We start from the raw sequence: 26,425 nt of genomic DNA, 5'->3' as shown, positions 1-26,425 counted from the left end.
TTTATACCTTTATGGGGGAACAGAGCTAGAAAGTTAAAGGAAGGCTGAATTTTTATGCAAGAGGAAAAACATTTGTTAGCTTTTTGCCCACAATGGTACTTGAGTGACAGTGTTGTGTGGGAACGTTCTCCTTTGTGTCTATACATGTGAGATCCTGCAGCTATGAATTGGGTGTGGCTGTGTCACTATGCCTGTTCACCATCTTGATTCTTTCTTCTTAGGGTTGACTGCAGTTGGTGGGTTGGCACTGATGGGAGGACATTTGTATCCTTCCACAACTTCTCAGGGCCTTGCTGCTCTTGCTACGTTTATTTCCTCAGTCAACATTGCAGGTACGATGGCAATGGTGGTAAAAGAACCCACGGTGCTGTTTATGTATGTATGTATTGTGTGATCTCTATACCCAACGTGGGACTTGAACTCACGACCCCAGGATCAAGAGTTGCATGTTCCATGCTCTTCTGAATGAGTCAGCCAGGCGTGCCCCCCCCCCCCCCCCCCCCCGCCAAGTGCTACTTTTAATGGAGACATGAGAAGCAAATATAAACCGATATAGACATTTGGAGTGTTAGACATTCTGATTTTAAGAATTTAATTGTGCCTTTAAAAATGGTCTCACTCAGATCATAAATGCTCTCTGTGAAGAAAAATTATTTTGCCCACTTGTAATTTTTAGAAACCATTTGATAAAAGAACACCCTCTTCCCCTGTGCCCCGAAATAAACAAACAGAATGATTGTCTTGCTACAGGTTAACTAGAAAGTTATTGAATGCATAGTTTTGAATTAAGTTGACTTGTAGCTATCACTGTAACATCTCTAAATGAGTATACTTTTAGATAAAATTTTAGCCTTTTGCCTTATCCTGGCCTGTGTTCCTGAAAACTGAAAGCCTGGCCCATCACTTGTATAAACTCATTTGATGCTATTTTGTATCAAAAAATCAGTTAATAAGTCCAAGAAATCTGGTGCCTGTTAATATGGCATTTTTTTTCTTTTATCACTTAATATAGGTTTAACAAACAGAAAAACTTATTAGAAAAAATTACTAGCCTTTGATCTTTTGCGTTCCCAAGCTGTTTGAATGCCTGTTTACTTGTAGTCACGGAGAAATAGTTGGTGCTGCACCCTGGTCGCAAATTTTGTTTTTGAATATAGGGTTCCCTGCATTCAGTGGAACTGGCTTGAGTAATAGCCTAACTTAATTTTGAGCTCTTAAAATGTTACTTAATATTATATTTATCCTTAGGTGATAAAGATGTGCTTAAAATAGGAAAAGTGTACCACTTTAAAAATCATGTTGCTAAATGAGATACTTCTTTCTGTTTTATATTTACTTTGATAAGGTGGCTTTCTGGTGACCCAGAGAATGCTGGACATGTTCAAGCGTCCCACGGACCCCCCAGAATACAACTACCTGTATCTGCTCCCTGCTGGCACCTTTGTTGGAGGATATTTAGCAGCTCTCTACAGTGGCTATAACATTGAACAAGTAAGAGGCTGTTTTGAGAATTTTTAATTTTACCACTGTGTTTTCTTTCCAACTAGATTTCACATTATCGTTATCAAAATTCAGGCTCTGACAAGCAAATATAATAATAACTCTAGAAACATCTTGGTCAAATGGAGCATTCCTATCCCCTAAGAATCCGTACCCCAGATTCTAGTGACAGATTTGCCTGCTAACTGAATGTGCTAACGTGGGTTTCCCTGTCTGTCCCTCAGTTTTTCTACATGTAAAAAGAGTCAAGAAAGTTATTAGTATCCTCTTTATGTACCTGGCTGGATTGTTGTAGGGATATGGTGAAATAATCAGTAAAAAATTTTGAAAATTTTCTGTTTCTCCCCCAACAAATTCAGTGCATCATCTTTTGTAAGCAGGAGATGTTATGTCAATTCATTTAAAAAAGACAGTTTAAAAATAAACGTTATGTAGAAAAGCAGAAATAATCAAGTTGAACTTCGAAAGTTCCATGTTCCAATATAATTATAATTGAGACTCAATTTTGTTCTGAACTCAGTATTTTTTTTTTATCACTTTTCAATGACTGTCATGTGATTGCATCTACTCTGACAGCAAGAAAATCGTGTCTGCCTTGGTTTCTGCTGTTCCCAGCGTTTCTTGTTGATTGAACAAAATCTTTTTTGAGAACAGTTGGAGTGGTACGTCAGGGAGACCCTTGTCTGAATCCCAGATTTGCTATTTTCTGATCATTTGACCTTGGAAGAATTATGTAGTAACCTCTTTAAACTTTGGTTTTCTCTTGTAACATGAGGATGATGACTCTTTCAACTTTTGTGAATCTCATGGGACTGACTGACAACTTCAGTAAAGTATAGGGCGTGGTCCCTGGCATTTACTACGTCAGGGCTTGGCTCCTTTACAGCGTTTGGTTAGGTCTAGAGCCCATAACTCTGTTTAAACTTAGGTACTTCTGTATGCATTTGTGCATGCCATCCAATACAAAAGAAACCAATTTACCTAAATGGTATAACTGCAAGTAGAATTTCAGGTATTTAATTTGTTAATATCCCTAATGGATAGAAAGATATATTGAAATATTCAAAGAAGAAGTCATATTGGTCCCTCTATTATCTGAATTTAAAGTTGTTCTTAGGAAATCACGTTTCCTCAAGAGAAGTCCTCCCTATGCTAATAGACTGAAAGTTTTGATAGTCTTTCTGTCTCTCTCTTTCTCTCTGCTCTTCTCTTTTGTTTGCAAAGATCATGTATCTGGGCTCAGGTCTGTGCTGTGTTGGTGCCCTGGCCGGCCTTTCCACCCAGGGAACAGCTCGTCTTGGCAATGCATTGGGCATGATTGGGGTGGCTGGAGGCCTGGCAGCCACTCTCGGAGGACTAAACCCATCCCCAGAATTGTTAGCCCAGATGTCTGGAGCAATGGCTTTGGGCGGTACCATTGGTAAGCACTTGGCAGGTTTCTACCTTTATGGGAACCCATGCCCATTTTTTAGCTCACTCTTTTGGTGCAGTTGATGTACTTACTCAGTGTTAAATGTTTTAAAATGTTTGTATTTGAATGAGAATTATACCAACTTGATGACTTTTCACCAAAATAAAATACATTATATTAGAAACAAAGGTAATTATATTATTTATAACTTTCTAATTTATTGGAGCTTATTTTCTATGCTCTTGAGATTACCCATGTTTATTATCTGTTTTTAGGAATACCGTGTAAAGGTGGGCTTCTGTCCATGGCTTCCCAGCTCCATAGTTAATGACATAACCTTGGTAGTTAGAAATTGATCATGATGGTTGCATTTACACGGTGGAAATCAACAGATACTAACATATCTGGGTTTCATTTATTGTTTTGTTGATTGTCCAGCCCTGAGAAAGTGGTGGAGAAAATATTAATAATGCAGCTTAAATTCAAAAGTGTGCTGTGTCTATAGCCATTACGTGGTGAATATCACAAAAAACTGAGCAAATATCCTCATAGTGTTTGAAAACTATCATCCGATTTAGTGAAGCAGCTGCTCACATTGTTGATAATGAGTGAGGTTCTCACATGCATCTTTCAGTTTTGTCTTACTTGTTAATGCAGACAAAAATGTCAGCCAACATTCCCATGGGAACCACACTCATTCATCAGTTGCAACCACTAGGTTGGTGACAGACACAAGAGTTGGTAAAAGTCAACAAATGCATTCTGTGAAAGTCAATTGGCTACATGGAGTTTACAATAGAGAGTACTATATGTTTTGTTATTTGAAACTTGTGTGCTCTATACCTTTATATCAGCGAAAACTCATGTACATACTTCTAACAGGCACAGGCGCGTGTTTTTATCCCAAGGAGCTGGTGGTTATATATTTACCAGCATAACAGTAGCTTTAGACCTCCTTTTGTACTTTTGCAGGAATGCTTTGTGTCCTTTCTCAATAGTCCCTGGAAAGGAACTGGAAGGAAAATGTGTTGTAGGTTCATGGCAGAAAAACTTTTAGACAGGATCTTAGCAAGTATTCTGAGAGGCACTCCTGTACCACCTGCCTAGAACCAGGCAGGAGTTCAAGAGTCTCCTCATTTGCACGTTTACTCTACCCAGCTATTTGCATGTGTTCACCTTTGCTCCCGCCCACCACCCTGAAAACCTAAGCCTTCTTCAAATTCCAGCTGTTTCTTGTGTGCTCAGGAGCAAATATTGGCTTTTGGAGAAGAGAGCTTGAGTTATTCTTGCAGTAGGGGGATGTAAAGGCATGTGAAGAAGCGTTAGTCAGGGGAGTGTTTGCAGGTAGTGAGGGAAGAGGCAGGTGTCAGTGCTCTGTGTGTTGGGTTTTGGAATTGGACTGTGTGTTGAGAAAGCCTGCTATTTTGAAAGGGTATACATAGCCAGCGTCCTTACCTTCTGTATAGTCCCTGTGAGAGAATATTTAGCCCATATGAGGAAGCAGATAAATACTTATTAGTGATAATGATGGGAAACCCTTAAATGTGTATACCCAAAAAATTGAGGTAGAATTGGCATACATTGTATTAGTTTCAGATGTATGAAATAATGAGTCAGTATTTGTGTATATTGCAAAATAATCACAGTAAGTGTAGCAAATATCTGTCACCGTACATAGTTGCAGAATTTTTTTTTTCTTGTGCTGAGAACTTTTTTTTTTTTTACTTTTATTTTAGAGAGAGAGTGTGAGCAGGGGAGACTGGCAGGCAGGGGGGAGAGAGAGAATCTTAATTAGGCTCTGTGCTTAGCACAGAGCTGGATGTGGGGTTTGATCCCATGACCCTGGGATCGTGACCTGAGCCAAAATCAAGAGTTGGACGCCCAACCGACTGAGTTATCCAGGGGCCCCTTGTGATGAGAACTTTTAAGATCTACTTTCTTAGCAACTTTCAAATACGCTATACAGTATTATTAATAATAGTCACCATGCTGTATGTTACATCCCCACGACTTATTTTGAGCCTGGAATCTTCACCCATTTTGCCCGTCCCCCTTCCCCTGCCTCTGGCAACCACCAGTCTGTTCTCTATATCATGAGCTTGGTTGTTTTTTTGTTTTAGGTTTCATATGCAAGTGAGATCATATGGTATTTGTCTTTCTCTGTCTGACTCATTTCACTTAGCATGATACCCTCAAGGTTCATCAATATTTTCACAAACGGCAAGATTTCTGTCTTTCTTTATGGCTGAATAATGTTCAGGCATGGGCTTTATCAGAGTTGCTTCTCAAAGCTGTGTTGAGTTTTAATATCTCTTTGACCTTCATTTCCCAACAGGACTGACAATTGCCAAACGCATCCAGATTTCTGATTTACCTCAGTTAGTTGCTGCTTTCCACAGTTTAGTGGGCTTGGCAGCGGTGCTTACTTGCATAGCTGAGTACATTGTAGAATACCCACATTTTGCTGTGGACGCAGCAGCAAATCTCACTAAGATCGTGGCCTACCTCGGTACTTACATCGGAGGCGTCACGTTCAGTGGCTCTCTTGTTGCCTATGGAAAACTGCAGGGTAAGTGATTTAGCACCTACCTATATTATTCAGTGTAAATATCTCTTGTTTAGGGGTCCATTTCAATTTTAGAAAATGGCTTAACTGTCAAAGCTGTTAGGTGAAGAATTCAGGTAGCGCTCAAATATATAAAAGACCCCTTCCTCCACATCACGGTGGCTTTCCTTTATTTGAGCCTTCCAGATCTCCTAAGGCTTTGAAGCTGTTCCTTCTGTAGACAGCCAACGGAGGAAACAAGTGCACAGAAATTTGTGTAGAGGGACTAGTTGACATTTGATGATAAATGTGAACAAAACAACATCTTCATAACCCTTAGAGATGCCTCTGTAGAGTTCACAAGAATGCACTTTATACGTTTTCCAGAATAGAGAGCAGCTTATTGAATAAGCTGGTGTGATCACTATGCAGTACTGATTCTGAAAACAGATACACATTTTACAGCTGTAGCATGGCATCTTCTGCTACTGCCAAAGTCAGCCAGGAAAATAGAAGTGGGGGGTAAAAAAAACAACAAAAAAACCAAACCTCACATAGGCTGTTTTCAGTGTTTTCATGAAAAAGTGAGTCTATATAGAAACTAGTTTATGATATAAAAATCTGGTCTGGCCTCTCAGTAATCAAGTCATTAAAATTAAATAGGAAACTTCCATGGAACTTAAAATCCCAAAAGAACTTCAAGCCTACAATGTTCTTGTCTCATGCTTTGTTTTTAAAAACAAGTAGCAAACCAGGGCTCTGCTCCCTTGGGCTCAGTTGATAGAGTCAGAAATGCTAATGTGCTAGGACTCTGTTTTGAAGTTTTAAATAAATGAAACCACACTTAACAACTTGTGTGTCGGTCATATGGGAAAAAAGTAATTTTTTAAGATTTTGTGACAAAGAGTAAAGAAATTGTTGTGTGATCAAAGTAAAGAACAGTTAAGTTGAGCCATACTTTTCCTACTTCTGTTAACATTTGTTACATCTAAGAGCCCTAATTTGCTTTTATGTTTCAGGTCCTTTTTTTATGCTGATATTAAATTTTGGTAGTTTAGGATTAAATGACACACACGTGTGTGTGTGTGTTGTTGTTGTTGTTTTAATTTAATGACACGTGCTAGGTTCTGACTGACATGCCCTTGGTCCTAGGTATCCTGAAATCTGCCCCTCTCCTGCTTCCTGGAAGGCACTTACTTAATGCAGGCCTGCTGGCTGCTAGTGTGGGTGGAATCGTCCCGTTCATGATGGACCCTAGCTTTACCACCGGCATCACCTGTCTGGGCTCTGTGTCGGCTCTCTCTGCTGTCATGGTAAGAAGTCAGAGATGGGGGGCGCCTGGGTGGCGCACTCGGTTAAGCGTCCGACTTCAGCCAGGTCACGATCTCGCGGTCCGGGAGTTTGAGCCCCGCGTCAGGCTCTGGGCTGATGGCTCAGAGCCTGGAGCCTGTTTCCGATTCTGTGTCTCCCTCTCTCTCTCTGACCCTCCCCCGTTCATGCTCTGTCTCTCTCTGTCCCAAAAATAAACGTTGAAAAAAAAAAATTAAAGAAAAAAAAGAAGTCAGAGATGGAAAGCATGCACTCAGGAACTGGCAGTATTTTGTTTGATTACAGTCTAATCATATTTCTATCTCTTCAAGACCCTTGATGGAATAAACATGTTTCAAAATGATGTCACGTGTTCTGTTTAGAATTTGGAAAACACAGAAAAGTGCAAGAAGAAAAATCCACTCTTTCTTTCCACGTAATGGTTGCTTCCAAAGTTGTCATGTGACACATTTATTGTTCTGGGGTCTTTTCACTGGATCAGTGTGTTGGTGAATAGGGAATTTTAAAAAGCCAAGTGTTTTCAATACCATTCGTTAGGAGCCTCCTTGTTGTGACAGGGCCCACAGAATAATGCTTTGGGTTTTATGTGATAAGTGGAAGGTATTCTCTGCCAATTAGTTGTGCTAACATTTATTGGAAACTAGGATACCAAGTTAAATAACCACAGTATATAAAATGGAATGCAGTTAATAAATCCTCTGGGCTCAGTGGGGGGAGTTCAGCAAAGCCTTTCTTTCATGGTAGGTTTGGTCCTCCTCTTCCTCTCTGATTTTTGTATTTAGTATATTGATACATACAGCATTCTCTAGTTGGCCATGTGCTACAGTGTAGCATTTCATTATATCAGTGTATGAAGCCTTTGCAAACAGCTCTGTTATTCACTGATTCCCTTATTTGTCTAGTCTGGAGTCAACCTTATAGACAAGGTTAATGTTTTAAGTTTTTAAAATAATTTGTAGTGCTTAGCACAAAATTAGACATATAGTAATTGCTTATGAAACACATATTGGCTGCTTGATTCATGATTTACAGTGTTAAAATAATACTTATTATTATGTAATCCTAAAAGGACTGATTTTGACCAAGAAACTTTAGAAGTCTGAAAAGTAACTTAAAATTCTTTTTATGACTACTGACAATCCAATTTTTTTCAGGATTATATAGCACTGATTTTTGTTTTATTTTAAACCAATGAAGAGTAGTTTTGACATTTTTTGTTTATTCAGGAGAGCAGAAGAGGTAAAAAAAATGTCTCAAAATAAAACCAATAGCATAGAAATAGAAAATTTTAAGAATTATTTTTTTTTTTTTAATTTTTTTTTTCAACGTTTATTTATTTTTGGGACAGAGAGAGACAGAGCATGAACGGGGGAGGGGCAGAGAGAGAGGGAGACACAGAATCGGAAGCAGGCTCCAGGCTCTGAGCCATCAGCCCAGACCCCGACGCGGGGCTCGAACTCAAGGACCGCGAGATCGTGACCTGGATGAAGTCAGACGCTTAACCGACTGCGCCACCCAGGCGCCCAAGAATTACTATTTTTGAGAAGAAATGAATTTGATATTTAAGAGCTACTTTATGCTTTTATAAGGATGTCTGAGTAAGATAAAATATTTTGTGGACTATTTTAATTGCTTTTGACTTAATTAAGTAGCCTGTGAATACATTCACATCTTAAACTCAACATATGTGGGAGTATGTGGAATAAAAAGCAAAACTCTTCTTCCCCATCATGTTTTTCCTTTCCTGTGTTTAGTGATTTGGGGTTGCACTAGACAGACTTTGGATTCTGTTGTATTCCTCCAAAGAGTATTGATCATTATTTTTTAATTTATTTTTGTAGGCAGCTAACTTGGCTGCCTTCAGATTTCAAATCTGGCTCACCTATGATTGCGGGGGGTGGGGGGTGGTTGCTGAAATCTGTTATTAGATCAATGCGTAATGCATAAAGAGTGAGCCAGATATTTGGGCCGAGTTTATATATAGAGTTTGGGGCTCCCTCTCTTCAGCCTGCTCCTTTGCAGTTTGCCTTCTGCCTTTCCAGCTGCCTTAGTCACCCTAAATCCTGTCCTTGGATCTTCAAACTAGTGAGACTGTGGGCTTATGATTTAGTTTCAGCTCTTTCTCCTGGCACGAGCAGGTGCCTGCCCTTAGACTAACCATAAAAACCATAAAATTCACTCAGTGCTCTCACCTTTTTCCAAGTGCAGACCCCTCTCTAGTTTCTGCCTGCTTTTCATCACTGCCTTTTAGGGACTTAGGGATATTTAGGGGCGGGGAGGTGGTTCAGTGTTCTCATTTGGTACATCTGCTGGAGAGCTGACTGGATAGGAGGCACTTGGTTGTTACTGGCAGGAGAACTTCAAGGGAAGTAGGTTAATTGGAACACCAGAATGACTAAGAACCAAGATGTCCAGTGTCAGAGGTTTTATTTTTATCGTATTAATTTTGGTTCTGCTCTGGTTTTCATCGTAGGGTGTGACTTTGACAGCTGCTATCGGGGGTGCAGACATGCCCGTCGTCATCACCGTGCTGAACAGCTACTCAGGCTGGGCCTTGTGTGCGGAGGGCTTCCTGCTCAACAACAACCTGCTGACCATCGTGGGCGCACTCATAGGCTCCTCTGGTGCCATCCTGTCCTACATCATGTGTGTGGTAAGAAACGTGTGTGCACAAAAAAGACATGGTGTTCTCAAAATAAGGATGTGTTTGGTATTTCTTTTATTTGCAGTAGAAACGACTGTGTCCGTTCCTATTTTCTTCAGTAGAAATCTCAGAGTGTTTCATCTGAATAAATTTGCAAGACTGCTTTTAAAGCACCCAAGTGTAGATAATTAGGAAAATTAAATATAAAGATAAAAAAGTCTTCCGACTCCCTCCAGCTGGAGATAAGCATTTAAGATTTCGGTCTATCTCTTGTATTCTCTTTTTTTTTTCTCTTTTACATACCCGTGTATTTACTTGTCTGATCATATTGTATACTGTTTTACATTTTATTCTTTTCGTCTTACTATATTCTGGTCATTTTATTATTTTGAGTATTACTTTTTAAATAAATAATTTCTGTTTATTTTTTAGAGAGATAGAGTGCACGTGTGAGAGCAGGGGAGGGGCAGAGAGAGAGGGAGACACAGAATCCGAAGCAGGTTCCAGGCTCTGAGCTGTCAGCACAGAGCCTGACGTGGGGCTCGAACTCAGGAACTGTGAGATTATGACCTGAGCCGAAGTCGGTTGGTTAACCAACTGAGCCACGCAGGCACCCCTCTTGCCATTTCCTTATTAAAAGTGATTTTTAACTAATATTTTAATGGACTTCATATAAATCCATCATATGGATATATAAAATTTATTTAATATTTCCTTATAAAAATTGTATTGTTTGAGTTTTAATTTTTCTTTGTAGAAAATACATCTTGGGCACTTCTGATTTTTGTCTTCGGATCGATTCTTCGAAGTGAAAGAGTATGCTCGTTTTTATCAGTTCTTTCTACTTATTGCTGTGTTGTTTCCGGAAAGCTTGCTTCAATTAACACTCCCACTGGTCTCTGTGAGAGTGCCTATCTTGAAGTTTTGTGGTCAGCATGATCTTTTTTAAAAAAGCAAAAAAAATTAAGAAAACAAATACTTCTTAGCTTCCTTTTTGTTTCTAATTCTCTTCTGGATGGCAAGAAGATATCCTGCAAATAATTAAAGGTTTGACTAGAAAATGTTTTCAGATGATAGATACTATTCTCTAACAGCTCTGAATGACTGTGAAAGGGCAAGTGTGAAATGGAGTGACATCAGAATGTGGCTCTGCTGATTAATAATTCAGGCAGAAAAAGGACATTTATTCTGCCTCCATTCTTTTATTACAATATTTAAAAAAGACCCACCCTTATTTTATAACTCAGAATTTCTCAAATGTTTTCACTGAAAATCTCTTTGTAAATTGAATGCTGAGGTTATCTTTTTATAGTAAAAAAAATTAGTTTTCTTTGGCCATATTGTAAAACAAAGGATTTGATAGCCCAAGTTCAAAGAAAGGAAGAGGTTTTAAAATGAAATCTTCCAGGTTGTTCAGGGAATTTGGAAAGGTGGAAGCTTGTGTCTCCTGCTTGAAAGGTGTCAGGCTTTGGGGTTTAAAAAAACACAAATGTTTGGGGCATCTGGTTAGCTCAGTTGGTTAAGCATCCAACTGTTGATTTTTGCTCAGGTCATGATCTCACAGTCCATGAGTTTGAGCCCCAGGGAGGACACTGTGTTGGCAGCACAGAGCCTGCTTGGGATTCTCTCTCTCTCTCTCTCTCTCTCTCTCTCTCTCTCTCTCTCTGTCCCTCCCCTGCTTGCACTCTCTCTCCCTGTCTGTCAAAATAAACATTAAAAAAATTAAAAGACAAAAAACAAATGTTTGTGAACAAGGAAAAATGTATTCAATTGTATTAGAGATAGTTTTCTCAAAAAATGAACTTTTTTTAAATTAAGTTTTTTGTTTGATTCCAGTATGATTATATACAGTGTTATATTAGTTTTGGGTGTACAGTATAGTGATTCAACAGTTCTGCACATTACTCAGTGCTCGTCATGGTAAGTTTACTCTTCATCCCCTTCACCTGTACACCCGTCCCCACCCACCTCCCCCCTGGTAACCATCAGTTTGTTCTCTGTAGTTAAGAGTCTGTTTCTTGGTTTGTGTCTCTTTTTTTCCTTTGTTCATCTGTTTTGTTACTTATATTCCACATATGAATGAAATCATATGGTATTTGTCTTTCTCTGACTGACTTATTTCACTTAGCATTTAAAAATGAACTCTTAGTTTGACTTTGCTTTGTTTGGTGAATTTGAATGACCAGGAGGGGGCAGCAGATTTTCATCAATACTTAAACTTGTTGGTCAAAATACTGATTTTAAAATTACACGGGAAGACTTAAATTTTAACAAAGCCAGTGGCATACTGATCTGGGGAGAGGTGAGGAGTACTTATGTCTAGTTCTTAGAGCATCATCATGGGTCTTTCTTGGCTTTATCATTTTCTTTTTCCTTAAATGGTTTTATTTAGGTTCTTAAATCTTATCAGTAGTATTTCCCAAATTTCTGTGTGTCTTTTTTTAATTTCCTTCCCATTCCCTTCTTCATCTAGTTTCTTTTATTATTGTTGGTTATAGTAACTACAGAAACTTACAGTAGCAATTCTATGACAGTAACTAGAATAAGGTAGTAAGAGGCAGTTGTTGAAAATGCTTTTTTCTATGTGTACTTCTGTGACTGTATCATCTTTGTCTTATGCTTTTCTCTTCTTTCATATTTCTTGATCTGGTTTTTCTTTTTTTTCTTTCTATTTCTACCACGTCAGGCATGTCATTTACTGTCAGCATTTCACAGATATTTTTTATTCCTGTACCGTATAAGGCTAACAGGGTATTCTTACAGCTGTCTGTGACCCTAAGTGTCACTCTGGATCAGACTGATACTCTGTTTATAATAGCAACTCAAATTAATTTGGATTCAAGGACAGCCGAAGCTTTAAATTTTTAGAAAATACTATTCAATTACAAAAATAAAAGATGCTTAATGTGGGAAATTTGGAAGAAAGTAGAAAAGGATAAATACATAAAATCATTTGCAATGCCATTACCACTTAACTCTTAAAATTTAATATTCTAATTCCAGTATTTTCCCATATACCTATGTTCAAATATATTCTGTGTTGTTCGATGTTCTCACCAATGATTTTCTAATAATTTTTGGTGTCTGCCTGTTGTATCACATAGATATGCCATAATTTATCCAAGTCCATAGTATTGGTTTTTGTTTTTTCTTCAGTATACCTCCTTGTGCATTTTGATTTTTTCCTTTAGCTGACCTTTTTGTAAGTACAATTACTTGGTCAAAGGGAGTAAGAGCTTTCTATTGGCTCTCAATATCTATGAATTGATGTCCACAAAGGACTGTCCAGTCTTAGCTCTCAACGGTGATGCGTGGGGAGCTAGTTTTCTCACACTCTCTTCAGTCCTATGTCTTATTATGAAACAAACAAGGCAACAACAGAAACAACCCTGCTGTAATTTTCAGTTTTGAAGATAGAAATTTTCTCTCCTTCCAGATTGCCCCGATTCCTGACTTTTCACATTAATCTTCATTGATTCTTGGCTTGTGCTTGTTTTATTATCAAAAAAATTGTTTCTTCGTGGCCTATGCTTTAGCAGCTCAGAGTGGTTCCTAATAAAAATAAAAATGAAATAGCTGCTCGTGATTGGGCATTAAAACTGGGTGCTTTACAAATGTTAGCTCGTTTAATCCCTACACTAATTCTGGAAGTAGGAGATACTATTCTCATTTTGCAAGGAAGATATTTTAAGATGTCATTTACTGTTTGCCTTTGTGTTTATGGAGGCTGACCTAGCACCTGGCACCTCAGATGAGTATAATACTTGTTACGTGAACATTAGATAAATATTTGTCAGCTCATTTCATATTTTGGAATCTTCTCTGGATAGCATATGGTAACAGATGTACTATCATATATCGATATCTATTAATATTACTAGTATGTTGTAGCTTCATTATTTTACTATTTATTAAAGGAAACATGCAAGTCCAAACCGGAACAGAGTGCTTTTATTATGTGAGAGGGAATGAAATGCTCCCTGAGTGGCTAATCCGTAATACCGAAAATTGAATTTTTGTTTTGACAGTTCTTCTCTTGTGTGTCTTCTGAGCCGAATGCTGTGGTTATACAATACCCAATGTTAAACTGAAAAATATCGATAGTGTCCAAAGAAGCAGCTCAAGTGAATAATTTTCTTTATGTCTAGAAGTCATATAGACATTAACCTCTTCATGATTTTACAGTCCATGTACTTGAGATTGTGTCCAAACAGCCTGGGAGGTAGAGCGCTTGTAGAAGGGGAACTGCATTTTCCGACCGAATTTTCTGATTTTTGTACTTTGTTGCTTATTTCCAAATGAAAGTAGAACAGAATGAAGTACATCAAAGCCAAACCAAAAATAATTTCTTTTTTTGCTTTGCAGTCAATTATTTGGCACCCACAAAGCACTGAAATGAGAAATGATAGTAAATGGACTGTATGTTATTATTGCGTTAGTTTTGTCTATTTTATGACCTTTCTTTTGTTTTCAGATTTATTTCTTATAGTTTGCTTGGAATGATGTGAATTAAGGGTCTCTTTAATGTAGCATACAGTTTTCATTATAGGGCTTAGTAACTTGAAAGGAACAGTCTTGGATAGTGTTGCGAATACTTTGTCTTGGGAGCTGGGAACTCCTCAGTCTGCCCAGGATAGTCTCATTAATCACTTGAGCAAGCAAAAAAAAGAAAGAAACAAACAAACAAACAAAAGAAAGCCCTACACCCTAAGCATTTGTTGAAAATATGATGTTGCAATGGTAAATTCAGGGATGAAAAATAATTTAGTTTTTAAGAGACCACATGGAATTAGCTTAATGGTGATATAATTGTGGATATGTGTTTAACAAGTTGACTTTGATTGTTAAACTGCTGTGTGGTTCCCTTTCTTTCTCCTGAAGATGCCATTAGAAGTGGGTAAACATTAATTAAATGTCCTCAGAAATTCTTCTCCTCCATTCAGTTTTATAGGGAGAGAAGAATGGTTCCTTTTACACCAAGTTAGAGTAAAGTGGTCATATCCTTGTACATCTGTCCCTCTGCAGGACTGAGTGATGCAGGTGATGGAACCATTTTGTGTGTTTCACTTTTTAAAAATTATCTGTGAGCTGGGGCACCTGGGTGGCTCAGTCGGGTGAATGTCTGACTTTAGTTTAGGTCATGATCTCGTGGTTTGTGAGTTCGAACCCCGTGTCGGGCTCTGTGCTGACAACTCCGAGCCTGGAGCTGCTTTGCATTCTGTGGATTCTCTCTCTCTGCCCCTCCCCTGCTCATGCGCGCTCTCTCTCTCTCTCTCTCTCTCTCACGAATAAATAAACATTTAAAAAAATTTAAAACAAGAAAAAAGTTATCTATGACAGAAATATCTCTATGTCTGAAATACTCCTTTGAATCAAATGTTTTTTAATCTTTCAAATTTTTATTTAAATTCTAGTTACTTAACATACAGTGTAGTATTGGTTTCAGGAGTAGAATTTAGTGATCATCACTTACATATAACACCCAGTGCTCAACACACATACCCTCTTTTATACCCATCACCTATTTAACCCACCCCTTACTCACCTTTCATCCAGCAACCTGCAGTTTATCTTCTGTAGTTAAGAATCTCTTATGGTTTCTCTTTCTCTCTCTTTTTTCCCCTTCATCTATGTCCATCTGTTTTGTTTCTTCAATTCTACATATGAGTGAAATCAGATGGTAGTTGTCTTTCTCTGACTGATTTATTTCACGTAGCATAATACACTCTAGGTCTATCCATGTCGTTGCAAATGGCAAGATTTCATTCTTTTTGATGGCTGAGTAATATCCCATTGTATATATATACCACATCTTCTTTATCCATTCATCAGTCAATGCACATTCCTTTGGTTTAGTTTTTAAGGCAAACATTTGTTTGCTGGAACATATTTCTGTTAATTTCAGAATCTTCTAATTCAAAACTAGAAAGGATTAACAAAATCAACAAATGTTGAATGTTTGGAAGTCTCAGGCCTGGCTATTTGGATTTTCAATAAAACCTGGATTTAAGTATAGGAGGTTGGGTTAAGAATTTAAATCTTTATGTCAGATTGGGACTCTATACCTAAATAAAACCATTATGAATTTTTCTCTGGCCCTCTTGTCTGTTCATAAATATATAAAGATATTCTGGACTTTATTTTGTATGTGATAATCTTAGACAAGTTTACCAGAGTTTGGGCTCTGTAAAATGCGAATGCTGTGTCTGATAAGTGAGCTTAGGTCAAAAAGGATAATTACAATTCTGGCAACATTTGGATCTATCCTCTTTATGTTATTGATATGCCGCCTTTAGTCAGGTATGGCTCTCTGTTCATTGCCTCTGCACCTTGTCCTCCCTGCCTCTACCTCTGTCCCACTTCAGACGTGTATGTTCAAGTCTGCATGAAGGTGGTAGCAGGCTGGGCTGTCTTCGTGTGGGTTGTCATGTTTTTTTCTCCTAGTGTGTTTACATGTCCCTGGAAATCCCAGTTGCTTTTCATTCTTTAAGAATACAGTATTGTCTTTTTTTTTTTTAAGTAATAGATTGCATTTATATAGCTTTTACATGGTATACACATTGGATCAATCATATGTTTATTATAGCCCTTTCAGAAGTGAGAAATCCAGTGCTGATCATGTAGAATGACTGCTTTGTTCATGTACAGTGATTTGCATTTTTTTAAGCTTATTTATTTATTTTGAGAGGGAGGTAGAGACAGAGAATCCTAAGCAGGCTCTGCATTGTCAGCACAGTGCCTGATGTGGGCGAGAACTCACAAACCGTGAGATCGTGATCTGAGCCCAAACCAAGAATTAGACGCCCAACCGACTGAGCCACCCAGGCATCCCTGCAGTGATTTGAATTCTTAAAAGGCATTTGCTTCTTGTCTTTTACCACCACAGCTCCAGAGGTCTACAAATGAACTATTGTAGAAACCAGACCTGTGATTTTTTCACATGATTCACTTGTGTGGCACATTGTTGGATGATTGTAAATGAGCATGCCTTCCTCTTATTTTTTTTTCCCCAAGATTATTTTTTTAGTTAAAAGGGTGGGTATAAGTTTTAATGAAATGGTGTATGAACTTACTCGTTTACCTTTTTGGAAGTAAAATATTTTAGGAACCTAATGATGAATCCAGTTACTTCTGTTACTGCTTCCTGGAGCTGTATGTAGTTGGTTTGGAAAAGAAGAATGTATCAACTCCCGCATTTCTTGTTTTCTTGACGACAGAGGGCAGCAGACTCCTAAATGATGTGAATTCCTATCCTTTGGATTCCTCCCTGTTGGAACTGGTAGCAGGATTCACCTGAGAGATCTATAGAGTCACCTTGTAAAATTTCTCATAGATATCGTTCTCTTTCACTCTGGTGAAATACATATGGAGGTAGAACTTGCTTAATCAGAACACAGACAGTAATAACTGGATCTGAATTTCATTAATTTCTTAATGTTACTGGTAATTTTCCATTAAATTCTTTCTTAAAATTAACTTTTATTGAAAACATGTCAGTGTGCAGTTGACTTTATAGATGTGATCTATGTGATTTTTTTTAGATGATCAAATAAAAACCTCTTTAAGTGATTGTGAATATTGTATACATTGGATACAGTAAGTTACATAGATTAAAACTTTCAAAAAGTCATGTAGATTAAACTCTCACAGCTGCTTATTTTGTTCTCCAGGCAATGAATCGCTCCCTGGCTAATGTGATTCTTGGAGGCTATGGTACCACTTCAACAGCTGGTGGAAAACCCATGGAAATTTCTGGCACACATACAGAAATCAACCTTGACAATGCAATTGACATGATTCGTGAAGCTAATAGCATTATTATTACTCCAGGTAAAAAACCAAAAGCGAAAAGTAAACAATCTATAAGAGCTGCTGGAATTTATTGTATTAATACAGTTTCTTACAACAGGAAAAAAATTGAATTGGAACTTACTTATTTTTTGAAAATGTAATGGAAACATAGAAACAACCCTCTGATTACCAAGTAAAAAATGGTGAGAATCGTTGGCTAAGGTTAATATTTTGGGAATCATATAGAGATTTTACAAACTGATGTAGAGGGTTCTCTCCATGTCTTTCTCTGATTCTGTACAAATGTTTTAGTCATCTTTGAGTCTTGGTTATTTTTTTCCTCAATGATCATTTTTGGGATTACTGTGAGTATTAAATTAGAAATAGTGTATGAAAGTATCTATCTCACTCATTAGACTCAATAAATGCTAGTAAATGTTAATCTCTTTCTTATCAACAGTAAATATTTAAAAAAATCATTGAGAATCATGTGATTTCCAATAAGGTGAGGTAACATGACCTAATAGAAAGGACCTGATCTGGGAGTCACAACACCTCATTTTTGTTCTTAATTTTACCTCCAACAATTGACATGACATTGACCAAGTCATTTAATCTCCTAGACCCAATCCCTAATTTTTCTCAGGTTTAGCTTAGTTTTTCTTTAATCCTACCCCAGAATTCTGTGGTATTACAGGTAATATATTGGCTTCAGATTAGGATTTTAACTCTATCATGCTATCGTAAGAGTTTTCTAAAAAGGAAATCTATTGATTTGACAAGTCTAGAAGTTTGCTTTCATTTCTAGTCCTGTTAACAGATTGCCCCTTCTTTTTGGCCTAAAAATATGTTTTGAAGGGGCGCCTGGGTGGCTCAGTCAGTTAAGCGTCTGACTTTGGCTCAGGTCATGATCTTGAGGTCTGAGAGTTCGAGCCCTGCGTCGGACTCTGTGCTGACAGCTCAGAGCCTGGAGCCTGCTTCAGATTCTCTGTCTCCCTCTCTCTGTGCTCCCCACTCACAGTCTGTCTCTCTCTCTCAAAGATGAATAAACATTAAAAAATTTTTTTTAAATATGTTTTGATCAAGGGAGAAATTGTAGTTTATAAGATTTCAAAATAAAAGTCACATTCTTCTGTGTCCTTCATGTTCTTTGCAGGCTATGGTCTCTGTGCAGCCAAAGCGCAGTACCCCATCGCAGACTTGGTGAAGATGCTCGCTGAACAGGGCAAGAAAGTCAGGTCAGTGCTTATAGTGCCTGGTTTGCAGCACGTGTGTGAGAGGAAAGGAAAATAGAGGACTCACGTTTAGATGACTTTCTTACAGTGGAGTTTTACGTATGTAATCCCAGGTAAAGAAACTAAGTTGTCAAAACCCTATTCTAGCCTTAGTCTTGCTACCTAGTTGCACTGAACCTAAATACAGCTCCATTTTGGAAAGGGAAACTTTATTATACCAAATTCCGGGATTTTTGTTAAAGGGATAAAACAGAAGTCCTGTTTCTGGTTGGATTTGGGGAAGGAGGTCACACAAAGCATTAGAACCACATCAGGTTGTACCTTTTGGTTTCTCTTGTTCCCACTGACTGAAGAAAAACATCTCAAACGAGAGGTCTTTGTAGAGTGAGTGGGACCCAGTGGTGATCCCGTGGGCTGATTAATGTTTGACTGCGTTCGCTCTCCTGTTCTCATGGCAAAGACTATTGAAATTGTTTTTTTCCTAAAGCCATACGTTTTTTGAAATATGGATTAGGGCAGTAGCTGTCCCTGTTACTTGGCATTTGGGCACTAGACTCTGCCCTTGAGAGGATCTTGAACACAATGAGGAAGTTGAGGACTCTGCAATTCTAGATTATTCCCATGACCTTGGATAAAGGGTTTGAAGGATGTAAAGGTGGGGCCAGTGGGTGACAAACCCTTGCAGTACTTTGTATCTGGCTTATGCACCTTTGGATCCCTATTTTAGAGTGAAGAGACTATCTGGAGGACTGTCCTCCCAGGGGGGAGGGATACCTGTTTCCTCTTGAGTAGAGAAGCTGTTCTCTAGCAGTTTCATTGACATAGTATCATAAGTCAGAGAGACAAGCCAACTCTATTATCAAATAAAGTTAGTTTGTTCACCTGAAAGTTACTGTATGTTGACAAAACTGTTAATGTCTGTTCATGAAAATCCCTTTTAGATGTCTATCTTATACTTTTTCTGGGGAAGATGATAAGAATAAGCCTAACCACGTGCCTAGAACTAATCAGAGGTAGTCAGAGTGTCTACACAAGATTGAATCCTGAATGTCCCAGCTATTAATAGTGGTGAAGAGACTTAGCCGATGATAGAAGGGGATCTAACATTTTAGCATCAGCTACATTTTTTTTCCTTCCTTCCTTCCTTCCTTCCTTCCTTCCTTCCTTCCTTCTTTCACTCCCTCCCCACTCTCTGCCTTCCTGCAATCCATAGTTAATCTGTGTTTTTCAAATACGGAGAGTCAAAATACTATTTTGTGGTAGGACCAGCTTTTCTGTGATGTAGATGTTACTATGTTTAGTATAATCTTCGAGGAATTGAAAATCGAAGATGAGAAAAATCACTGGCTTTGTTTTTTGATTTTCACATATGAAGTCTCATTTTGGTCACTGATTCCCATCTTCTTATCCGGTATTGTACAGGGCCGCCCTTTCAGTCATACGTTTGCCACTTAAGGCATTTGCAGACCTACACAATGGATGTGTTAAAGAATCTTTTATGATTTTCCTAAAAAGAAATTGTTTCTCTTTTATTCAGTCCACATGTGAGAAGTCTAACGTATTAGTAATGCCTTCTATCACCACAAATGTTTAGGACGTGAGTGGCAATCCTAATGAAGTAGAGAAAGATAGCTTTCCTGTCTTAGTTCTCCTTTGGGAAGGGATGATTAATCTGACATACCTCCCTTATTACCCACGGACCAGCCTATATTAACCAGACAGCTTGGAAAATCAGTCCAGGGTGAGGTGGATGCAAAGTTGGGGAGCATCGTGACTATAGGGTAGTTTGACAGAAGCAGGATGTGAGGGGAGAGGACTAAGAGGGATGGAAAAAATGATAATAAAAGGGATGAGACAAATGAAATTTCGGTTTCTGACCTAATTAAAATGTGATTTTGATCCATGAGGACATAACAAAAATTGTTGTTTTAGGTTGATTACTGTTACACTGCATGGGAAAAATAATTACTTAAGATTTATGGGAGATATTTAATTAAACATATATGAATAGTTTCTCAGTTATAATTTGTGTTTTATTGAAGTAATTTTGTGAACAGAATATCAGACTTTATGTGAGAGAGAGTTCCGTCATTTTACTGAGAACGTTTTACTGAGAGAGTTCAGTTTTTTACTGTGATCTGTTGAATTTTCACCATGGGTTTCATATGCAAATCTCATGTTTGAGTTAAATGGAAGCAAAGTGTTCTTGCTAACACAGTGACAGTAGATTATCCTATTTTTCCTTTCTAGTTTCTGAGTGGGTTTTTTTTTTTTTTAACTGAAAGGGAGTCATAGAAATTGTTGATTTTGTCTCGTGTATTATCATCTTTTCCTGGGAGAAATGCAGATTTTCTTGATGAAGTTAGGAATATGTCTATCTGTAGATGCTGGCTTTCTTCTTCTTCTTCTTCTTCTTTTTTTTTTTAGGAGACAAATGTCTGTTTGCATGAGATGGCTGCAGCATTACCTCGTATTTTAATGAAATAAATCTGTATTTACAGTTAGCAGTAATTTCATCCTTTCATCACTCTGTGGAGCTCCCACGGTGTTCATTGAGCACAGCTGCTGGGCCTCTGGTGTCAGTAGATCTTTGTGCCTCAGGACCCCAGCATGCCTAGCATCCAGATGTGGTGACATATCCGCACACATACCCCATGGAAATGTGCCAGTGAGGACATACGATTGTCATCAATTAGTTATGCCCAAGTGGTGCCAAGAAAAATTGCATCTGTCATACAGTCTGTCTGGCTTCATGGCCCATGATTGATTTAGAGACACTCCTGTTTTCCTTTCCTTTGGCTACAGTCATAACATACTCACCGGGAGCTGAGATTGCATAATGCAGCACATGACATTTCATGACAAGAGCTCCTTTCCGAACGACATGAATGTTCACTGACTTAGACTTTCTCTAGTGGAGTGGCCAGTACATTGTTGCTTCCCAGTTGGCCAGAATGCCTCTATAGCTTCCCTAACCTCTGCTTGATCTCTAAAAGCATTTTATTACCAAAATCTTATGCTACAAAAATGTAGACTTTTTTTTTTCTCTTTATTTCCCAATCTTTGGATCAATACGATGGGCTTTTCTTTTTTTTTTTTCTTTTTAAAAAAAATTTTTTTTCAACGTTTTTTATTTATTTTTGGGACAGAGAGAGACAGAGCATGAATGGGGGAGGGGCAGAGAGAGAGGGAGACACAGAATCGGAAACAGGCTCCAGGCTCCGAGCCATCAGCCTGGAGCCTGATGCGGGGCTCGAACTCACGGACCGCGAGATCGTGACCTGGCTGAAGTCCGAGATCGTGACCTGGCTGAAGTCGGACGCTTAACCGACTGCGCCACCCAGGCGCCCCCGATGGGCTTTTCATTATAAAGCAGAGATAGTGTTCCCAGTGAGTAATTCTTAGAAAGAGGTGTAATTTTTTTCTGTTTGCAATTAATCACTGCTGGATTTTCTTTTCAGAAAGCCTTATTGCTTGGCTCACCACAGAAGTCTTTTGAATTTGTGAAACCACCTTTCAGTTTCTCTGATTTACGGACTGATATTATGTATTGCTTTCCTATTAATGTTCAACTACATCTTTCTGTTAATAATTTGTTGGTAGAAATTTATACTAGGGATTGGGATTCAAGGGTGCATAAGCGCAATTCCCACTCTCAAATGTTTATAGTTATGAGGAAAACAAATCTGTACACAAATGAATCCATGAATGAATTCCATTTAATGTGATAGTATGCTAGGAAAAGTAGAGTGGAAGGAGGATCAGAATGCAGAGGAGAGGAGTAGGTAATTAACCAGGGGACGTTTGAAACCTCTTGTGCTACTCAGAACATGAATTTTTTGCAGGTTTTTAAAAATATTTAATCTTTTTCATTCTCTGTCTAAACACATCTAGCTGCCATTGGTATTTGCGGTTTAATAGTGCTTTACAGTCTCGTGTGGCATGGCTATTGGTTTAAATATATGTTATTTTTTGCTAAGGAATCCGTTCTTTGAAGATAGTTGAAGATGAAATATTTTGTCAGTCTAACTGGATTTTCTTGTTTTTCATGGATTACATATAATTCAAGTAAACAGAGTTCAGCCTTCTTGGATTTGTTATGTATTGGGATGCAGGAAGAGATAGGACATTCAGATTTATAAGGTAATAAAGGCACATGCTTCTGAAGAGAATAGATATTAATTAGGCCTGATAAAATATTCCGAAATTTGAGTAACGAAAGAAGACATTTTATTTAGCATTTCAGCGACAACTTGCAATACATTCTTTTTAGACATGACTATTCATGTTAATGACCATTCACTGAACAGATAGTTATATAGTGTTTGGTGCCAGGCACCGTTCTAGGTCCTGAGAATAGGTCCTTGAGTACACGGATGAAAATTCTGCGTATTCACAGTGAAATGTACATTCACGGGGAGGTTATATCATAGGCTTGAAGATTCTGACTTGGAGACACTTACAGCCCCATTGTGTCTTCAGCTCAGATGCAGCTGAAATGATGACAAACAGCTGTAGCATAGAAAATTGTATCAGAATTTCGGAGTTACAGCTGGTACTACTGGGTGATGAATTAGCCAGTGCTTCAAGTTTTCTGAAAGAATATGGTGTTATTTCTTTGCACTTTGCTCCGAGCCTGCCTTTTTGAAAAACATAGTGGCCAGGAAGGTGGGTGTGATGGGAGTTATTTGTGTAATTAGTCATATGAATGAAACTTTTGGTAGAAGGGAGGAAAACCCAAGAAAGTATGTACATTCACTCACGTCTGTGTTCAGCCTATTGTATAGAATTGCCAGTAACTTCTCAGATCAGAGGTGTCAGTTGTGCTCCTAAAAAGCGACCCTGTTCCTCGCGGGTTGACTGTTGGCCAGACCACCTTTGGCCTTCTGTTTGTATCGTTCACAGCATATTGGTGTGGTGGAAAGAAAGCCTGTGATTTGGGTATTTTGTAAAGGCTCTGCCATACCCTTGTAGGACTCATTTCTTGGACACGTTTGTCACGGGCATTCTGGTGGTCTGAGGGAGAAACTTTTACTACTCATGAAACTGGTGCCTCTGACCATCAGGGTGGTTTTTGGCTTCTTGTTCTAGTATTAGTCATAATAAACTCTTTGAGCCGATGTTCTTCAATGAGGTTCATGTAAACATGGCGGAGTATAAATAAATAAAAGCCCTTTTCTCATTTCATGTTCCAGTTCTTCACTATCTTGCTGACAATTTCCATTTTATGGTGCTCACTGGCTATTGCCTTCCAACAGCCGTTCTGCAACATCATTACAGTTATTCAGACAGGAAGATAAAATTATGTATAATTCTTACCAAGTCTCTGTAATATGCTGGAATATAATATTTTAGAACATCAGTGAAAAATAGAATTTTGGTTTTTTTCCTCTGATATCACTCTTCATAGTCTTGTTGGTTATTTTGAAATAGAAAGCGTGTCAGTAGTCATACAGTTTCTATTCTGGGCTTGGTTGCTGGATTTGGTTTAGTGATGGAAAAGCCAGATTTGGGCACAATCTATAAAAACATCCTTAGAGTGGAAAGGGTAGTGTGACGCAGTTCTGCAGAATACTGCATTGATGTTTGCATTGTCGTCTGACCTGATCCTCTTTTAAAAAAAAATTTTTTTTTAATGTTAATTTTTTTGAGAGAGAGAGAGAGAGAGAGAGACTGAGTACAAGCGGGGAAAGAGAAGAAAGAGAGGGAGACACAGAATCCCTCCCTGGAGAAGCAGGCTCCAGGCTCTGAGCTGTCAGCATAGAACCTGATGCGGGGCTGGAACCCATCAACCACGAGATCATGACCTGAGCCGAAGTCAGGCGCTTAACCGACTGAGCCATCCAGGCGCCCCTGACCTGATCCTCTTTAGATGACTTCTCATTCTTTGGCTGGACCTCAGCATCACCGGGCACTTGCACAAATGGAAAACGTGACCATAGCCTTCTGTTAAACATTTTCTCATTCACAGTCATAGGACAGGTTCTGTTATTCTGTCTTGGAAAAATTGTGCCCCTGAGACATTTTTGTAAGCTCTTTAACATTCATAATTTTTTTTCCTCCAGAAGGGAAGGCCATAGATGAACACCAGATTTCAGACCCGAGTAGCAGTTCAGCCTTATTTGCCTTCAAAAAAAGAATGAAAGGTACATAATGTTCTCTAGTTCTGGCTATTGGAAAGTTCTAGGAAATTAAATGAACATTTTTTTTTTCATTCAGAATTGTACAAGTGAGTTTGTCTGAAGCACTGCTTCAAAGGGCTTTCACAATTTTCGAGAGGCGGGTGTCTATCCTTTGGCCTAAGAAGCCTTGCCAGAAAGTTGATTCCACAGCTTTTCCCATCAGTCCGTTTTTGAGGGTGGCAAGGAAGATTTTGTCCCACTTCATTACTCTGCTTCTACTCAGATGGATAAGCTAACCTTGCCCAGCTGGTCCTAGCCTTTTCACCAGTAAGGACGGTGTGTGTTACGTTTACCCCGCTTCATGTTTTAGAAGGTTTTATTCTCCACTGCATTTAGTGCAGTTACTTTTTAAAACAAACAAACAGACAAACAAAAAATGCCACTTTTCCTTGTGCTTCTCGTCAGTGACTTGTAGCTGTCAGTCAGAAGTTCTGATCAGAATGTGATGAACCAAAGAAACCTGCCCTTTCAGATCCCAGCATATTTTTCACAGGTGAAATGCACAATTACATTATGAAAGTAATTGAATGTAGTAACAGATCCTTCTGTTACCTTCATGGACCCTCCCCAGAATGGAGCACTGCCATGTGCAAACATAGAATACAAAAGTCCTTAAGGTGTATGTTGCCACCAGGAATTGTGTGTTGCACCTGCAGTGCACTTCCCAGCCTGCTCTGTGACACAGTACAGTGCACACGTATTCGATGTAATTCTAGGTAAAGGAGGCCTGCCTGAGGAAGTAGTTGGATTAGAGAATCTGTAAGGTCTATTTTAACGCTTTTTTTTAAATTTCTTTTTTAAGTTGTTATTTGAATTCCAGTTAACACAGTATTGTATTAGTTTCAGGTGTACAATTCCATACAACACCCGGTGCTTATCACAAGATACTCCTTAAGCCCCATCACCTATTTAACCCATCCCCCCACCCGCCTCCCCTATGGTAACCATCAATTTCCTATAGTTAAGAGACCGTTTTGGTTAGTATCCAAAATATATAAAGAAATCATAAAGCTCACCACCCAAAAAATGAAATGATCCGGTTAAGGAATGGGCAGAAGACATGAATAGACATTTTTCCAAAGATATACGGATGGCCAACAGATGCATGAAAGCATGCTCAACATCACTCATCATCAGGGAAATACAAATCAAAATTATGATGAGATACCACCTCGCACCTGTCAGCTTGGCTAAAATCAACAATACAAACAACAGGTGTTGGTGAGGATGTGGAGAAGGGGAGATCCCCCTTATACTGTTGGTGGGAATGAACACTAGTGCAGCCACTCTGGAAAACAGGGGAGTCTCCTCAAAAAGTCAAAAGTAGAACTACCCTATGGTCCAGCAATTGCACCACTAGGCATTTACCCAAAGAACACAAAAATACTAACTCAGAGGTTTATATGCACCCCAGTGCTCATTTTAGCATTATCTACAATAGCCAACTTACGGAAACAGTCCAAATGGCCATCGACTGATGAATAGGTAAAGGAGATGTGGTATGTTTACACAACGGAATACTATTCAGCTATCAAAAAGAATGAAATCTTGCCATTTGCAACAACATGGATGGATCTAGAGAGTATTATGCTAAGTGAAATAAGTCAGAGAGACCATATGAAACATATCTTTAAATTTTTTTAAGTTTTTTTTTTTATCCATTTTGAGAGAGAGAGAGCAAGTGTGGGGAAGGGGCCCAAGCAGGCTCCATGCTGTCAGCACAGAGCCCAACATGCAGCTTGATCTCAACTGTGAGATCATGACCTGAGCCAAAATCAAGAGTCGGAA

General features: G+C 38.5%; 1 protein-coding gene across 4 annotated transcripts in view; it reads left to right on the top strand.

Annotated features, from left to right (window-relative positions):
* Positions 1–26,425, top strand: part of NNT (nicotinamide nucleotide transhydrogenase) — a 94,747-nt gene that overhangs the window by 53,444 nt on the left and 14,878 nt on the right. For all 4 annotated transcript variants that reach the window (XM_015063311.3, XM_015063312.3, XM_015063313.3 and 1 more), the window contains exons 12-19: positions 222–332; positions 1,346–1,491; positions 2,725–2,920; positions 5,247–5,480; positions 6,609–6,769; positions 9,259–9,438; positions 17,100–17,259; positions 18,377–18,458. In XM_015063311.3, the coding sequence (XP_014918797.1) occupies positions 222–332; positions 1,346–1,491; positions 2,725–2,920; positions 5,247–5,480; positions 6,609–6,769; positions 9,259–9,438; positions 17,100–17,259; positions 18,377–18,458 (1,270 nt within the window). The remainder of the gene's footprint in view (positions 1–221; positions 333–1,345; positions 1,492–2,724; positions 2,921–5,246; positions 5,481–6,608; positions 6,770–9,258; positions 9,439–17,099; positions 17,260–18,376; positions 18,459–26,425) is intronic.

Source organism: Acinonyx jubatus, chromosome A1 (genome assembly GCF_027475565.1).
Source record: "Acinonyx jubatus isolate Ajub_Pintada_27869175 chromosome A1, VMU_Ajub_asm_v1.0, whole genome shotgun sequence".
Classification (NCBI taxonomy): domain Eukaryota; kingdom Metazoa; phylum Chordata; class Mammalia; order Carnivora; family Felidae; genus Acinonyx; species Acinonyx jubatus.
This window is presented reverse-complemented; position numbering and strand designations above follow the sequence as displayed.